General features: G+C 38.1%; 4 protein-coding genes across 4 annotated transcripts; all 4 read right to left on the bottom strand.

The window, feature by feature from the left end:
• Positions 1–1157: 1157 nt before the first annotated feature.
• CBG27900 lies at positions 1158–2041 on the bottom strand (the record flags this gene model as incomplete). Its single annotated transcript, XM_045240151.1, has 5 exons — positions 1158–1389; positions 1434–1615; positions 1660–1734; positions 1780–1887; positions 1934–2041. The coding sequence occupies 5 exons, from the start codon at positions 2039–2041 to the stop codon at positions 1158–1160; spliced, it is 705 nt and encodes a 234-aa protein (XP_045097898.1).
• Positions 2042–3047: 1006 nt separating this feature from the next.
• CBG27899 lies at positions 3048–5074 on the bottom strand (the record flags this gene model as incomplete). Its single annotated transcript, XM_045240149.1, has 5 exons — positions 3048–3374; positions 3426–3745; positions 3799–4010; positions 4804–4904; positions 4961–5074. The coding sequence occupies 5 exons, from the start codon at positions 5072–5074 to the stop codon at positions 3048–3050; spliced, it is 1074 nt and encodes a 357-aa protein (XP_045097897.1).
• A 1153-nt stretch (positions 5075–6227) lies between these two features.
• CBG00154 lies at positions 6228–6596 on the bottom strand (the record flags this gene model as incomplete). The annotated part of the gene is made up of 2 exons (XM_002645220.1): positions 6228–6416; positions 6462–6596. The coding sequence occupies 2 exons, from the start codon at positions 6594–6596 to the stop codon at positions 6228–6230; spliced, it is 324 nt and encodes a 107-aa protein (XP_002645266.1).
• An 8656-nt stretch (positions 6597–15252) lies between these two features.
• CBG00152 lies at positions 15253–15623 on the bottom strand (the record flags this gene model as incomplete). Its single annotated transcript, XM_002645219.1, has 2 exons — positions 15253–15441; positions 15489–15623. The coding sequence occupies 2 exons, from the start codon at positions 15621–15623 to the stop codon at positions 15253–15255; spliced, it is 324 nt and encodes a 107-aa protein (XP_002645265.1).
• Positions 15624–16666: the final 1043 nt, after the last annotated feature.

Below are 16666 nucleotides of genomic sequence, written 5' to 3'. Positions count from 1 at the left end.
CCTCATTTTTAACGATCCTGTATTGTAACCCTGAATAAAATGGATGAAACATATCGGTGGACTGTTTTTGGTAGTCCTTATCAAAATTGGGCCGTAAGTTATTCGAATGGTGCGCCTACGTATGTTTACCAAGAAAAGAAATGTAGGGAAATGTCTCTTCTTTTCTTTGTTTCAATTTCGCAACCCAGTTTTGTAAAAAGAAGAGAAATAAGGACGAGGGACCAATTGATAAGGACTGTTCAGTTTATGTTTCCCCACAAAGTAATTCACTTTTCTGAGCAACTGTTTTGTAGCCAGAGAAGAAGATTTTAATGGATCTCTAGAAGAGTTGGGGGTAGAAAGTTGATTTCTGTTCCCGTGATCTCCCTTGGTTTTGGTATGGAGAGATTTAGCTTATACCACAACACATCACATGCTGAGATGACAAAGCGCGAAAAATAGAAGCTGGGCTATGATGTCATGGGGACCAGAACTGTCCATGTTGCAGTGTCGATTCAAAAATACGGAATAATCAATCACGTGTTTCTCTTTCTACACTAAAATGATTGTTTTGAGAAGTAGTCTTGAGAAGTAGAAGTAGAGTCCACCGATATGTGTCAACCGTTTTATTTAGAATTACAATACAGGATCGTCTAAAATGAAGATGGGGAAGAGACATGAGAAAAAAGGGAAAATGAGGGGAGAAGGTGACAAGAGAAAGAAGATTGATAAATTTCCATAACTTTCAAAAATGAGGAAGAGAGCTGCCTCTACCAATGAGGAGTGGAGGGAGAGACAGGAGCAGAAAAAGAGAATCAGGAGAGAAGGTGACAAACAGTACAGAAAGGCACGAAAGGTGATGATTGAGAACATTTGAAGACCGATGAGGAGCAGGCGAATTGAGGGCACAAATTGGGAAGAGAAGGAGGCATAGAATAGAGATGAGGGAAGGAATTGGAACAGTTGAGAAAGAACTAGAAATGATGAGAGAAGAGCAGAATAAATGGGAGAGATGACAAAAATTCATATAGATTGTAAGGGTCTACAACGAAAAAGAGAGAGGGGGGGGGGGGATGAATAACGGGAGAATGAATGTGAGTGTATTGAAATTTTTTAACGGAAAAAATGGGACATATTGCAAAATGGTGACACACGATAAAATATTTTCAAGAACTGCCTCAATCGGATTGATCGTCGAGCGCCTCCGTAATAACTTCCTCAAACTCTTCAAACCCTCCTTCCTCCAGAATTGTGTACTCCAAATCACCGTCACTTCCAGTTGAAGGAACAGAAATGGAGCGATGACGGACCAGGTGATCACGTCTGTCCAGAACTGGTTCCGCTTCTTCGGCAGGTTCCACAATGATGGATCTCTCGAGTTCCCAGTTCGAGTTGGAGATGAGGTCCAATCTGAAATTGAATATTTTTCAAACATCAAAACTGATGGGACCAACTTTTTGATCGAGAACACTCGGAAGAATTTGGAGTCCTTCCGTGGATTGAACGCAACTTCCACCATGTCACTCTCCCGAGTTGGGTATCTACCATTTTTAAGGCCTTCCCATGCAAAGTACGTGACGAAGATGTTCTCCGCGGTAAACCCATCCGGGGAAAGAGTTTCTTGTGCGAATCGGCCCTACAAGTTATGATGGTCGAATTGACTTGGAAAAAGTAACTCACGATTCTGTTCAATTTGTACTGTTGTATTTCACAAACAGCAATCTCCAAATCAATTAAAGTGGTCAAGTCGCAGTTCTGAAAATACCTATATGAAATGAATTGAACAACTTGAACCAATACCTTGTTTTCCAAGAACGACCTCAATTCACTCAAACCCAGTTTCACCTCAAGAGACCAGTAAATGGGCTCATTGAAGAAGTGTTCGCTGAAGTCTCGTTTCCACATTTTCTGGAATAAAAACTAGTTATCAGGATCGGCAAAAACTAATTTTTACCAAAGAATCAATGTTCTCGTCGAACGCCTCAATGGCGGCGTCGACTCGTCCCATGAAGAGAAGTCGCTCGTCCTCGCTAAGTTGCTCGAATTCAAGATTCGTTGACATTGCCCAAGATCGTCTGAAAAAAGACAGAAATTACAATAGGAAACGCTAAAAAACAGTATTGAACCGGCAAAGTATCGAAAGACAAGAAGGGGAAGACAAGAAGGGAACGGGGCGGCACAAACAGACACCACCAATGGGGAACAGAGAAAAGAAAAGTGGCAAGATGCACTTTTGTCTGTCGACCACAGATACGCAAAATTTTGAAACGTCTACCATCCTACTAGCACGGTTCTCTTCGAGTGACAAAAAAGTGCGCAAAAAGAAGTGGAAGAACAGAACACGGCGTGTAAGAAAATAGAAGAAAATGACGGAATCTTTGCTAGTGAGCGCGTGCTTCTTGCCCATAAAATAGACTGGGGAACGGAACATGCACGAGGAGGTGGTTTCCATCAACGTCGATTTTCAAATTATCGGAATGGACGAATTTTGGTCCAATTTTTATTTTTCGATTCTAAGACGTGGGAATGCAAATAGAAAAAAACAATATATATATATATATATATATGGAATTTTCGAAATGTCTACAGATGGAGCATCGAAATGAAGGAGAGGGAGATGGGGCACGGTACAAGATGTGGAAAGGGCATTTATGAGAAAACTAACACAAAAAATTCATTTCGACCGGGACAGAGGACCTATCTCAACAAGGATAGTTTTCTAGTTTGGTAGGTCTGGAGTATTCTTAGTTATACATACATATATCAACGATTTTTTGGGAAGATAATAAGAACACAAAGGGTGGGGACACTGAAATCAGATAAGAAGGATTTAGATGAAGCAGACAAGTGTTACTAGTGTGTGTGTCTGGAAATATTAGAGATTTTACAATCTAGATAGGTTTTTACCTAACTAACATATGAACTAAATTGGTAGACAAAATAATTGTAAAGTACAGAAAAATGAGAAAATAGAGGAAGTACAGAAATTATGAACAAAAAATAAAGTGGTTGGAGAAAGAGAAAAAGTAAAAAATAACTCATTGGAAATCACGAGTAGCTGTTTGTTTTTAGAGTTCTTTCCATGTCTTGGCCATTTGGTAGTCTTTTCCTTGATACTCAATAGTTCCACCAATTTTGTATACATTCTGATGCCAGGCGGGATCGTTTTGCCATCCTTCTGGAGCAAGTCCATCCGGAACCAGTTTGTAAACGGGAGCATCCGAGTTTTTAGGCATTAGGTACATACCAGGAATTTGTGGTTCAACTGATAGCGGTGGCGGTGATTCCATGTATGGTGAAGAGTATTGATCAGAATTTGAAAGTGGATTAAGATCCAAAGATTGATTGATATTTGAATTAAAATTAAAATCCACAATCGAACTCTTCGGGATAACCTGAAACTTAGTTGTACTCATTTCCGTGATATTTGACCATAAGAAAATTACCCTTCTGTTTAGACGACTGTTGAGCATTTGACCAGTAGAATAGCATTTCACGAAAGGATTTCGTTTTCGTCTTGTCATGTGTGGAGGAATATATGATTTGGAAGGAACGGGGTTAAGATTCACAGGTGAATTGGAAACAAAATTCCTGCCAGAATCCAAATCCAATGAATGATAGGAATTCCAAACAGTAGCCACATCTTGAGTTGAATCGACAGGACTGCCCATTGCATTCTTTGAGTCGAAGAGGTTTTTGAGAATTTTCACCGCTACCTCCCATTTAGCCAGGTTGCAAAATCCCACATCATAGTAAAGTTTGACGCCTGTAAAAGACATATCAATGTCATGTAAGTGGTATTGACTGCTATTAACTCACATAGCTCCATCTCCTTTCTATCATTAGGATTGTAAAAGTCCAAGTTCTTGACGCTTTCCTCACAGGCTTTGGTCAAATCAATGCGAACCTGAGCCAAAATTTTCAAACATATACGAAATTCGTTATCATAATGAGCTGTGTAGTCAGCGTCCAATACTGCGTTTATTTTTACTTTATGATCGATTGCAAAGTGCCCTCCCATATAACGGAATCTGAAATATTTTTCTAAAATTAAAACTTTGTTTCCTACGAACTAACTTCAAGTGGTCAAGATTGTATCTCGAGAGTTGAAATTGTTAAGATTTTCGAGTAATACGAGTTGAATCATTGCTGGAATACTGATCGGGATTCTCAAATTCTTCATCAACGAGACACAGGAAGTTTCAAATTCTGATTCCTTCCTTTTGAATTGAGACAAATCATCTGGAAGTGGATCTCTTCCGTGATATCCTCTGAAATTTTTAAAAATGTATCTCAGAAAGACTTCTTTATGCTTACATGATTTTTTTGAAGTCGGCCGCGCCTGTTTTTGTAAAGAAGTCTTGCAATGGGAACATGAGGACGATGACAAACATTTGCAACGGAATTTTTTGAACCATCATGTTTGAAGAAACGGATGCCACAGAACGAAGATGGCTATAAAATTTGATGTGAGCTAGGAAATTTGGATAAGGACTTACTGCCAAATGGCGAGGGTGCTTCCGTTCAAACGCGGAATTCTATTGAACGATCCTTTCAAAGTCAAACCGTTATGAAACCGATCAAGATTCAAAATATACTTGAGCTTTATGCTGTGTGTTAGAATTAGTTTTCCAATATCTGAACACGAAAGAATACTATATGCAAAAATGTTTTGCTTACTTTCTCTCTCCGAAAACTTTAGAAGGTCATTTATAGTCAATGGTTCAGAAGTCGGAAAATACTTTGCTTGGATTGCCGAAACGAAAGAATTGTACCTATGAAAAATTTGGAATCGGTTTGGGTGTGAATACAATCAAAACTTACTGATCTGGAATTTTGAAGAATTTAGTGGTTGAGACATTTAACTCGTTTTCAAGATTTTTAATAACTGTCAATATCTGAATAATCGACTTCATGTTAATTTCCTATAAAAATACACAGGGAAATTAGTTCAAACGCCGCAATTTGAAGTGTGACTTACGATATCCTTGATTTGACTGAATTTAGTTGCTTCCAATTTTGAGAGCTCATCTTCTCCAATTGTATCAAAATTAGTAATACCATAAGCGAATGCATCAAATGTCAAAACCGACATCTGGTGATGATTATTTACGGAGAACAATGTGCAATTATAATTTTCTAAAATGAGTTCACAGTTTAGAAACAAGTTGTCAGAAAAAGTGCAAAGTCAAAAGTATGTGCCAAATGAAAACCCTATCAAATCTTTAACCTAGAGCAGCCAGTACTCTCTAAACAAGGATTATTTAGAAAAAAAGAAGAAGTCTTTGAGGAGGTAATCTCAAAATGAAGTTAAAAAATTGATACTTTGAAAGCACATTTGTTGCCTATGGGAGAGAAACCCGGGGTCATAATTATGCCTTATACGTTAGCATTTCGGGTTTCTCAATATTAAACAGCTCATGTGCCTATGTTAAGTGTGAAACTAGTAAACTCAAGAAGATAGTCCTTTCAAAACTCTGATGTTTTTGAAATTGAAGAATTGGGAAAGACAATTTAGAAACGATCAATACATAATAAAAGAAAAAAGCTTGAGAAATGGTCGAAGTGGCAACCACTCGCTGGTCGGAAAAATGAGTCACCGAAAATTATGTACAGTCCCCCAAGCCAATGGTTGTAAAGAGAGACGAATTTCAAAAAAGAGCAATATATGCAACTTTCGTCAGAGGTTGAGCGTGTGAAATATAAATCATGAACCTATGACCTATAATTTCTATTCTAACTTCGATCATCTAGGTTTCGAAAAAGCTGTATGAATTCAGGATGGCAGAATTTCAATGAATTCGATTTGGACTTTTGAGCAAGAAAAATATTTTCGAAATCTCACATGAAAACCTTTTCCTCCCATTCGAGAAAGATTATTTTTCTTTATAGGTTTAGATAACTTTTGTGTCTTACACTGAGCAAAACGTTTCCGTTTCCAACACTCATTCTATGAACAAAACCTGAAATAAAAATTCTTGATATCTGTGAAGTGTACCACGTCGATTTTTAAAAAGTGTTCCGCGATACCATCCATTTCATCATGTCCGTGCCGGCGCAAAACAAAATATAACTACTGTCGAATCGAATTTCTATATTCGTTATTTTCAACAGAATTTGTGCCTGCTATCAGAAAGTACATTGGCTTAATTGACTTTTTTGGACTGAAAATTTTGTAGACTGAAAACGTTTTTGGCAAAAATTCATTTTAGCACCACATCTGAAACGATTAATTCACAACAGAACCTTCACTCTTGCGGTTTTGCTCCTGCCGCAATCAGCTCTGCTTTAAGCTTATTGATCTCCATCGCTGTATGACACATGACGACGAGATCCGCATGACACAGTGGCTTCTCTCCAAGACGAGCGAGCGTGAGGTTAAGCGCAATGAGTCTGTCCAATTTTGCAAGGCGATCAGCGCTGCCACCGTCGGCAGCCTGGAAAAAATGGGATAGACTGGAGAATGGTCTTTGTGAACTTACAACAACGGTGCGCATGAAATGAAAATGGTGAGCTTCCAGGCGATTATGCATGATTTGAGATTCTGGGAAGTTGTTCGCAGTTCCGAAAACATTGATCCAATCAGTAGCACGGGGTAATTGCGGTGGTGGATTCATTTTTCAGTACACAAGCGTCTGAAAAGAGATGCGAATTATCTAGAAAAAGAAGAAAACCCAAGAAAAATGCATGAAACATTTGAATCAGTCAATGTTTGTTTTAAATTCATACGCTGTTAGAACATCAGATGTAAATGAGAAAAATGGAGAGGGAAAAATAATGGTGAATCGCACTTATTTCATTTTTGTGAGAGTTCACACAATTTTCTCTTCTCTTATGTTTCGCTCTGTAGGTAACAAAAATGAAGGTGAGAGACTCAGACGACCTTCTGTTGGCGACGAAGAAAGTGATGATACGTCCATACCAGACATACTGTTGAAAAGAGGGACAGAAAATGGGTATGCATGGGAGCAAACACGTGTTAAGGAAAGAAGTCTGTTTACCAGGGACTGTCGAACAGAGAGCTTTCCAGAATTTTCCCTATTTAAGTGCAATTATAGAATCGAGTATTGGCTTTCACGCAGAAATTCGAGGAACCCAGATCTGAAAATATGGTGATCCACCGGAGTCTCATTCTTTCCTTTTTCCTCCTTTTATATTTATTTCAATCGGTTCTCATTCATTTTTTCGGCAATTTTTTTTGGTTCAGAAATGTTCCACTTTCCGGCTTGTTTAAAGCTTTTCAACACAAAAGTTGTCGAAAAGCAATCGTAATAAGAACAAAAACCGAAAAATTCTGGTTACGGTGGTTTTCGTTACTGGTATTATTGGTCACGCCCACAAGCTTTACTCTTCCACAGCTCAGATCGTTATGTGCCAGAATGATAAAGTCTCAGGAATTTTTCAATCGAGCAAAACTTTTCAACGTTTTCTTGGATTTATTTTCTCACAGGAATCGTTCTGAAAACCAAAATCCTCCCAAAAGAAAGATTCGATACGAATTTTTTTGTATTCGAAAAATATTTCTAGTCGAAGACTATCCTGATAGTAAATACCCGGTACGTTTGAGAAATAGAGTACCAGAAACAATCCACCAACATGTTTTATGGTTCACTTTGACAGGGATAACAATATATGCTTGTAAAAAATGAAAGGAGAGACAAGAGCAGAAAAAAATGAGAGGATAAGAGACAAATAGTACAGAACGGCACGAAGAGTGGCGAAAAAGAAAATTGGAAGACTGATGAGGAGCAGATAGAAATGCGAGCGCGAATTTTGAGGGGAAAACATTAGATGAGGGAAAAAATTGGAACATTGGAGGAAAAACCAATACTATGAAGGAAAGGGCAAAATGAGTGGGAAGTATGACAAAAAAATCAACTTGTTAGGGTCTACAAAAAAAGAGAGAGAGAGAAGATGAATAATGGAAAAATGGGGGAATTGACCTTTTTTGGTGGTAGAAAAATAGGACATATATGCAGACGGGGGGGGGGGGGGGGATCATTATCTTCAGAAATGTTTCAATTGGATCGATCGGCCGACAAGCTGCTTTCTGTTAGTTCAAATTAGTTGAGCTAGAGGACACCTCCTGTGCCGAATCTGAGTTTCGAAGTTCCCGATTTGTTTCATATTTCAACATTTTCTCAAACTCCGCGAACTCTCCTTCCTCGAGAATCGTGAACTCGACGCCATCATTACTTCCAGTTGAGGCATCTGAGATGGAGCGGTGGCTGACCAGGTGATGATGTCTTTCTAGCACTGTTTCCACTTCTTCCACTAATTTCGCGTCTTCCGATTCCACCGAGATGGAGCGTTGACGGAAGAAATGATGATTTCTTCCCAGCATTCAGGTTTGCTCAATCGGATCAACAATAATAGCTCTTTCGAGCAGCCAAGAAGTATTGGTTAACATTTCTAATCTGAAAAATTAATGTTTGTCAAGTATTCAAACTACGGTAAACACTCTAATAAAACGCCACAGTCAACTTTGAGTCTTTATATCTCGGTTTCTATGGGAGATATGAAAAAAGTGATTAACTAATAAAATGTCGCTGAAATTATGACGATCTTTTGTTAGTTAAGCACTTTTGATATCTTCGACAGGATGCAAGATGAATAGGCTCAACGTTGATAGTTTGGCTCGCGTTCTATTAAAGGGTTTACAGTAACTTGACTAACTTTTTCACCGATAAAACGCGGAAAAACTTGGAGTCCTTCTGAGGATTGTAAGCGACTTCCATCGAGTCACTCTCACGAATTGGGGAATTGCCATTTCTAAGTCCTTCTTACATCCGGTACGTGATCCAGACGTTCTCCGCAGTAAACCCTTCTGGCGAAAGAGATTCCTTTGCAATATTGCCCTACAAACTACGATTGTTAGATCGACTCGGAAAAAATAACTCACGATGCGGTTTAGTTTGGATTGCTGAATTTCAAGCAATACGTTCTGTAGATTCATTAGAGTGCTCACGTCGCAATCCTGAAACTATCCATGTAAAAAAAACGAAAAACTCGAAGAAATACCTCTCGTTCCAAAACAATCTCATTTCGTGCAAAGCAAGCTTCACCTCAAGCGACTAATAAATGGGTTCGTTGAAGAAATGTTCGCTGAATGAGTTTTTCCAGTTTTTCTGAAATCAAATCTTGTTATCGTAATTGGCAAAAAATGAATTTTCAACCAAAGAATCTATGTTCTCATCGAACGCTTCGATGACCGCGTCAACCCGTCCCCTCAAGATAAGTCTCTCGAGCTCCCACATTCGCCGGAATCCAAAAATCAACGACATTTATAAGATCCTCTGTGAAAAAAAGGCAAAAGTTACGAAAGGAAAAACTTTATTAAATCGGCACAGTATCGGGAACGACGAGACAGACACAATCAATGGGAAGCAGGGAACAAGTAAAATGGCAAGACCAACATGCGACTAGCACGATTCTTTTCGAGTGACTAAAAAGTAGAAGAATATAAGAAAATGACAGAATCGTCGTCAGTGCGCGCGTGCTTCTTGGCCATAAAAAATAGACTACGGAACATGCACGAGGAGGTGGTTCCCGTCAACATTGGTTTCAAATTATTGAAAGGAGCCAATTTTGGTCAGTTTTTTGAAATTAGCGATCTACTATGTGGGAATGGAAATATATCAACAAGAAAAATATCAAAATGAAAGAGAGGGAAAATGGGGAAAGGATGGAAAGCGTGCAAAAACTTCACAAAAAGAGGAAAAGTTCAGTTTGAAAACAAATATGTTGCCTATGGAGAGAAACCCGGGGTCCTAATTATACCTTCAGTTAGGATTTCAGGTTTTTCAATTTTAAACAACTCTTGTGTCTATGTTAAGTTTGAAACTTGTAAGTCCAAGAAGATTGTCCTTTAAAAAGTCTAATCTCAAAATTGAAGGCTTGTGAAAAACAATTAGAAATGAGCATTACATGAAAAATTAAAAAGCTTAAAAAATGGTCAAAGTGACAACCATTTGCTGATTGAGAAAAAGAGTCACTCGAAATTATTCACAGTCCCCAATGCAATCAAATGGTTGTACAGAGGGATGTTTTTCAAAAAAAAAAGCAAGATTTATCCGAACTTTTTGACAGTTTCAAAGTCCATCTCAAAGATTTTAATTTAATTTCACAATATGGCATTGGCAATCTCGGCTCTTATACAAGATAGCAGAATCTACCAACTGATACAATGTTTTTCATGATACATGTAACCAACAATTTCATACATTGCTGATTTTTACTCATTAATTCATCAGAGCACTAACGGAGTATTGATTCAAGAAAAAACCATACTCCGGAGTATGATTTCTGGCTTTCTAACAAAAAAACTATTTGAAAAATGAAAAAAAAAATCTCCTTTTTAGTCATCCATTTAGATATCATTTGAGTCTTACACTCAGCACAAGGTTTCCGTTTCCAACACAATAATACATCTGTAAGTATGCATTCTCGCCCTTCTCAAATTTCTACTAAAAAACTAGGCTCTCGTCCCCGTCTTGGGTTGAATTCGTTTGTTATAATGTCTGCCTGAAATTAAATCTCAAATTTATGATGGGATTTAATTAATCGGGGTTATCGAAAACTATAAACAGAATTTGAAATAAAAATTTTCCAATTTTATAACTGTCCCATGAATACATTTGAAAGTTTTCTTTGCAACACTTCATTCATATTTTTAAGAAGAAAAACTTAATTCACTTGAGTCTTTGGATCCCTCAATCTGGATGTTGTTGAATTCCCAACAAACCCGAAAATAGCGATTTTGTTTTGTCGGCACTTCGGAAAAAGATTTTTTTTTTCAGTTTCCCAAAACATATTCGTTGATGAAAAAATTGCGCAGGTAATATGGGAAAGAGTGGTATATTGGGGGTGCAAAGAAAGGTTAGATGGGAAAAGGCGGCTCCCTCTTTTGAATGATGCCGCTGGAAATTGCGCAAGTACCTACTTTCTCATTTTTCGAAAATTGGGAAACAGAGAAAAACTCTCAAAAAAGAGTTTAAGAGGGATATGATTAAATTTTATAAAAAATAAAGACAGAAAAAATCCGGATAAGATGGGGAATAGGAAAATGGGTTACTGTAGCAAAAAATAAGGGGGGGGGGGAGGGGAAGAAAACAGGGTAAAAATTGATGATACTGTAAAAACTGTAAGACAATTCACAATTGAAGATTTCTTTCAAAAAACAAAAGGATATGTAGATATGATAACAGCTTACAGAAATAGATATAACTAGTTTATCAATGTTTGTTTTAAATTTGTAAGAGTAGATTCACAGATCAACGTAGAAATTAAAGCAGAAAACGTCTCTAGAAATCCTTTCAACCTACCGTAGTTCCTCTAATAGAAGACCAACCAAACCGTTCATTTTACGTTTAATTACCGTATTTACTCTAATAGAAGCCCATGGGCTTCTATTTTCCAACCTCTCTCTCAAGGTGGGCTTCTATTAGAGGTGGGCTTCAAATAGAGGGTGGGCTTCTATTTTTCAATGATTAATTTTTTTTTTTAAATGTCCAAAAAATCAGAAATTTGGCAATTCAGAAGTTAAGAATTCTGAACTTCGAGGTTTTTTTTAATTCGAAGTATTTATTCAGCAATTCTAAACTCCATAATTCGGAATTTATGAAATTCTGATATTCCAGAATCGCAAAATTCAAAATTCAGGAATTCTGCAGATCAGAAATTGAGAAATTTTCAACTTCTGAAATACCAGTTTCAAAAATTCTGAAATTTTTAATCACCGTATTTTTTCTAATAGACGCCCATGGGCTTCCATTAGAGCATACTTGTGGAAAAGATGGCCGGCCCGCGGGCCGGGCCATGGCCGGGCTGAGATTTTTATGAAAGCGGGCCGGGCCGGGCCGACCCGCTTTTGGAAAATTTTGAAATTTTAGAGCGAATCATCATTTTTCAAGATGCTTTTTCTTCTTAGTGAATGAAAATCCACACTAGAAGCCGATACTGTCGACAAAAACTGTTTTGAAGTCGTAATTAGAAAAACATTTTCATCCTTGGCTTAATGAAGTTTGATTTTTTTGCTAAAAATTCAATTAAATTGACTTTTTGGGATGGTTGTATGTATTTGGATTAATATTTGTGCCATTATAAATATTTTGGCACATTCGAAAAATACAATTTTTGAAAAGTTGTCCTAGGCAAGCCGAGCGGGCCGAGCCGGGCTGACCCGCGGGCCGGCCAGCGGGCCAGGCCGGGCCGGGCCGAAAGTCTTGAGGCAAGCCACATGTATGCATTAGAGGGTGGGCTTCTATTAGAGGTGGGCTTCAAATAGAGGTGGGCTTCTATTAGAGGAAATACGGTATTTTAATTCCTGTGAAAGGTATCAAAATTTTGTCAACTGATAAATCGTTCATCATAACACAAATGTTTCATCAATTGACAAATTTTTGATATTTCTCACAAAAATCGAGATAATTGAGCTTAAAGTTGACGGTCTGAGTCGGTTTCCATCAGAGGGAATACGATACGTATTACTAAATTTCTCTTAGCATCTTGAAAGTTTTGAAATGAATATCTTACTAAAAACGTTTTGCTGCTTCCAAATGTTTTGCGTCAGGAAAGAAAACAAAGATTAGAATGAGCAATCGAATTTTCTGAATTCTCCAACCCGAAATGCGATAAACTTATCGAGAATGTCATCATCTTCTGAGAACGCTGGAGAAGCACTGCGAGATCCGAGCTGGAAATTCTTATTGGGAATTGTCGGGGGCATTTACGGGGCATTGTTCCAATCATTATTTTCGTCATTTTCATTATAGTCGATAACATCCTCGCTGTAGTTTCCGAAAATATTCATGCTAAAAAAATCCAATTTCCGCTGAATGGGGTATAGAAAAATCTCACTCTATAATTTTGAAGATTTTCCAAAATTCTCCATCATCATCCGAATAGATGACAGATTCTCTATCGTCGGGAGAAACGGAACCAGGTTCGACTAGCAGATCGGTCCATTTTTCAAAGGTGAGGACCTGAGGACCAAATTCTCTCGGGAGAATCCCCATTCATTTTTCATGATACAATTGTATGCAATTGAGCCCTAAACTTCATTTGTTGATGTTGGGAGAAAAAATTTTTTCACCATAGCATCGTACACATGTCTCTTGTAATTCAAAAGCTGATCACCAAGATCTTCAAGCAGTGCATAATGTGGATTTTTCTTCGATATTTCATCGCCAATTTTGTAGCAGAAAGACAGAGCAGTTTTTGCAACTGTCGATGGAATCGAGAAAAACTTGTGGCTGTACATAATCTTATAATCTGTCTGAGAAAGAAGACTTTTTAAAAATGTGAGTTTACTAGAACTTACAAAGGTTTCTACAACTTTCTCGAAAGCGTAAATTGCTCTGTCGCAACGAGAACCATACAATCCACGTAGCAGACATGAGCGGAATTCCTTATTCCTTATTCCTTATTCCGGATGTTTTTTCTATTCCTTATTCCTTATTCCTTCTTCCGGATTTTAAATGTTTCGTTCCTTATTCCTTATTCCTTCTTCCGAGTTTTTAAATTTTGTTCCTTATTCCTTCTTCCTTCTTCCTGATTTTTTTTTGTTATTCCTCTTCAAAACTTTAAAACTTTTTCTATCAAAAATCAGAAAAAAATTCTCAGAACTGGGAAAAAAATTTGAACGCTCTAAATTGCCGCGTAACATTATGTTCAGCGGAGCACCTTTGCACCGTTTCTCGAAAAAATTTTTTTTTGAAATCTTGGAAAAGTTATGAGTTTTTCTCAGTGTTTTTTTCAAAATAAATTTGGTTTTTACAATTACTACTTCAGAAAAATGTCCAAAAAACGGAGCAAGTTTGACGAATTCTTCGTCAGAACAGAAAAAAAAGTGTATCGGGCCTCATCTGTACCCCGAAAAAAAGCCGATTGAATAACGACACTGTTGACAAATTAACTTTTTGTTCACTCAATTTGAAAAATTATGGCCTGGAAAACTGATAGTTCACAATTATGATTTTGTTTTTTAGTTTTTTAATTCTAGTTTGAAAGTTCCTCTCCATTTTTCTTATTTGTGTCTCGGTTTGTGAGTTCTCTCTTCATTGTTCGTGTTTTAAAATAAACAGTGTTTTTCAAGACAAAAAGAAGTCTTCCTTCGTTTGGAAATTCTTTCGTTCCTTATTCCTTATTCCTTCTTTCGGATTTTTAAATTGTTATTCCTTCTTCCTCATTCCTTATTCCGGATTTTTAAATTGTTATTCCTTCTTCCTTATTCCTTATTCCGGATTTTCAAAATTTTTATTCCGCTCATGTCTGCCACGTAGGAAAGATGTCGGAACATAACCATCTTCTCCCGATTCGTCCATATTTTGAAGCACGTGAAACTGTCGATTAGCAGTTGATGCGATCGGATAGTAGACGATTGTCACTTTGTTTTGTGAACTTATCGTCTGTGTTCTTAATTAGAGGTCCCGCCTCCTTACCAACCAACCGGCTGACTACAAAACGGTCCTAAAGCCCATCTGGCGATGAGGCACGACAAAGGACGTGCGCGCGGGTGACTCACTGGCACCTCCGTTATAAATCCTGTGTTCTCGAGCCGAATAAAAGCACTGCTTTGATTTACTGCCTATCAAATTACTTGACCCCAACAGATGCATCAACTCGATAATCATTACATTATTACCAGATTTTTTTGAGAAGCGAGAGTCTTTTTTCTGAGTAAAAATGTATGAAAGGGAAAGTAGATTGACAATGTATTTAGGGGATATGCTACTCGAGAATTCAACTGTCCTAAAATTGAAGTTCCATTGCTAGATTGTATGAAATCATTGTGATCTCTGCTTTCCACCAAAGAAATCGGAACCGGGAAAAAAAAATGAGAGCTGATAATTTCAAATCATATATGTGTCCCACGAAAGTTTCAATGTGCGTCCTCCACAAGCAAAAAAATTCCGCCGACCTTTTTCATACACTAGGAATTGTCCTCCCTATCACATTTACGCCAGATTTGTTTGAAAACGAAAACTTTTCGTTCAGACCGAACTTCTCAAAGTTCTCCAGGATGATGTTCATTTTTGTATATTGTCAATTCAAAAACATCGCACGGATGAGCGCTGCTCCACCCTATTTGTTCATCATTAGCGCGGCAATTATCATGTGAAAACTTGGAAGAGCGTGATCTATTCTACAGTTTACAATTTTGTTGTTCATCCGCGTAATTTTTTTGAATTGACAATACTAAATACTTTTTGGCAAACCACAATAATTCATTTTAACACAACATTTCTTTACAGACAGCTGACGACAGAGCTTTCACTTTAGCGCTTCCTCTCCCGCAGCTTTCAGCTCGGCTTCAAGCTTTTTGATCTCCATTGCAGTATTCCACATGACGACGAGATCCGCGTGACACAGTGGCTTCTTTCCAAGATGAGCGAGCGCAAGGTTGAGTACAACGATTCTGTCCAATTTCGCAAGGTGTTCAGCACTGGCACCAATGCCTGCCTAAAAACAAATTGGATAGACTGGTTGGTCTAAATTTGTGAACTTACAACGACTGTGCGAATGAAATAATAACGGTTCGCCTCTATGCGATTATTGATGATTTGAGTGTCTGGGAAGTTGGTTGGAGTTCCGAAGACAGTGCTCCAGTCAATAGCCTGAGGTATTGGCGGTGGCAGATCCATTGCTTAGTACGAACGTCTGAAAAGTGGGAATTGAGAGTTTTTTCTGGAAGATGACGAAATGACGAGAAACAAGAATAAAACATTTGCAACAATCGATGTTTGTTCTAAATACATGCGCTGTTAGAACAGCAAATGTAAATGAGAAACATTGAGAGAGAAAAAATGGTGGTATGCGACAGAATTGCACTCATTTCAATCTTGTGAGAATTCGAACTATCTTCTCTTCCATCATATTTCGCTCTGTAGGTAACAAAAATGAAGGTGAGAGACTCAGACGACCTCTTGTTGGGGACGAAGAAAGTGGTGTTACATGTCCTTACCAAACATACTGTTGGGGGCGGGGCAGAGAGAAGGTCCGCGAGAGAGCGGACATGTGTTAAGGGAAAACGTCTGCTGACCAGGGGCTGTTGAAGAGAAAGCTGTCCAGAATTTTCTCTGAATTGGCGGACTTATAGGATAGAGTATAGGTTTTCACGCAACAGCATTGGCTACCTGCAACAGTGGCTGAATTTAAAAAAAACAGATTTAAACATATGGGATTCAGTCTACTCACATAACAGTGTTGCGCACAAGAGAAAAACATGCCACCGTACTCTAGTGACTTACAGGGAGGACCACCAAGACACAAATTAAGTTTCTGCTCCTCGGGCATGTATTTCTCTTCTCTCAATTTTTTAATTGAATTATTGGGATCGAAGATAGGCTTTCGCGTAACAATAGTGTTTATCTGCAACATTCGCTGACTTGTGATAACGAACCGATGTGAAAACAAGAGATTCTTGCCAATCTTTTTTTTATTTCCCCTTCCTTGAGCAGTGTTGCGCAGGAGAGCAGAACAACTCTACCGTACTTTAGTGACTAGCAAACAGGACCAGAAAGACACACAAGAAGGTTCTGCTCCTCGGGCTTTCATTTCTCGATTCCAAGTTTTTATCCGACTTTTTGGGCCCAGTATCCAAGGGTACATCGAAAAAGGGTACATCGAGTTCTTAGGGTACATTGGTTCCAAGGGTACATTGGATTGTTGGGTACATGTAGGTGGA

The sequence above is a fragment of the Caenorhabditis briggsae genome (genome assembly GCF_000004555.2).
Source record: "Caenorhabditis briggsae complete genome, chrX, whole genome shotgun sequence".
In the NCBI taxonomy this organism is placed as follows: domain Eukaryota; kingdom Metazoa; phylum Nematoda; class Chromadorea; order Rhabditida; family Rhabditidae; genus Caenorhabditis; species Caenorhabditis briggsae.
The sequence above is the reverse complement of the archived record's forward strand: the minus strand, read 5'-3'. Positions and strand labels throughout refer to the sequence as shown.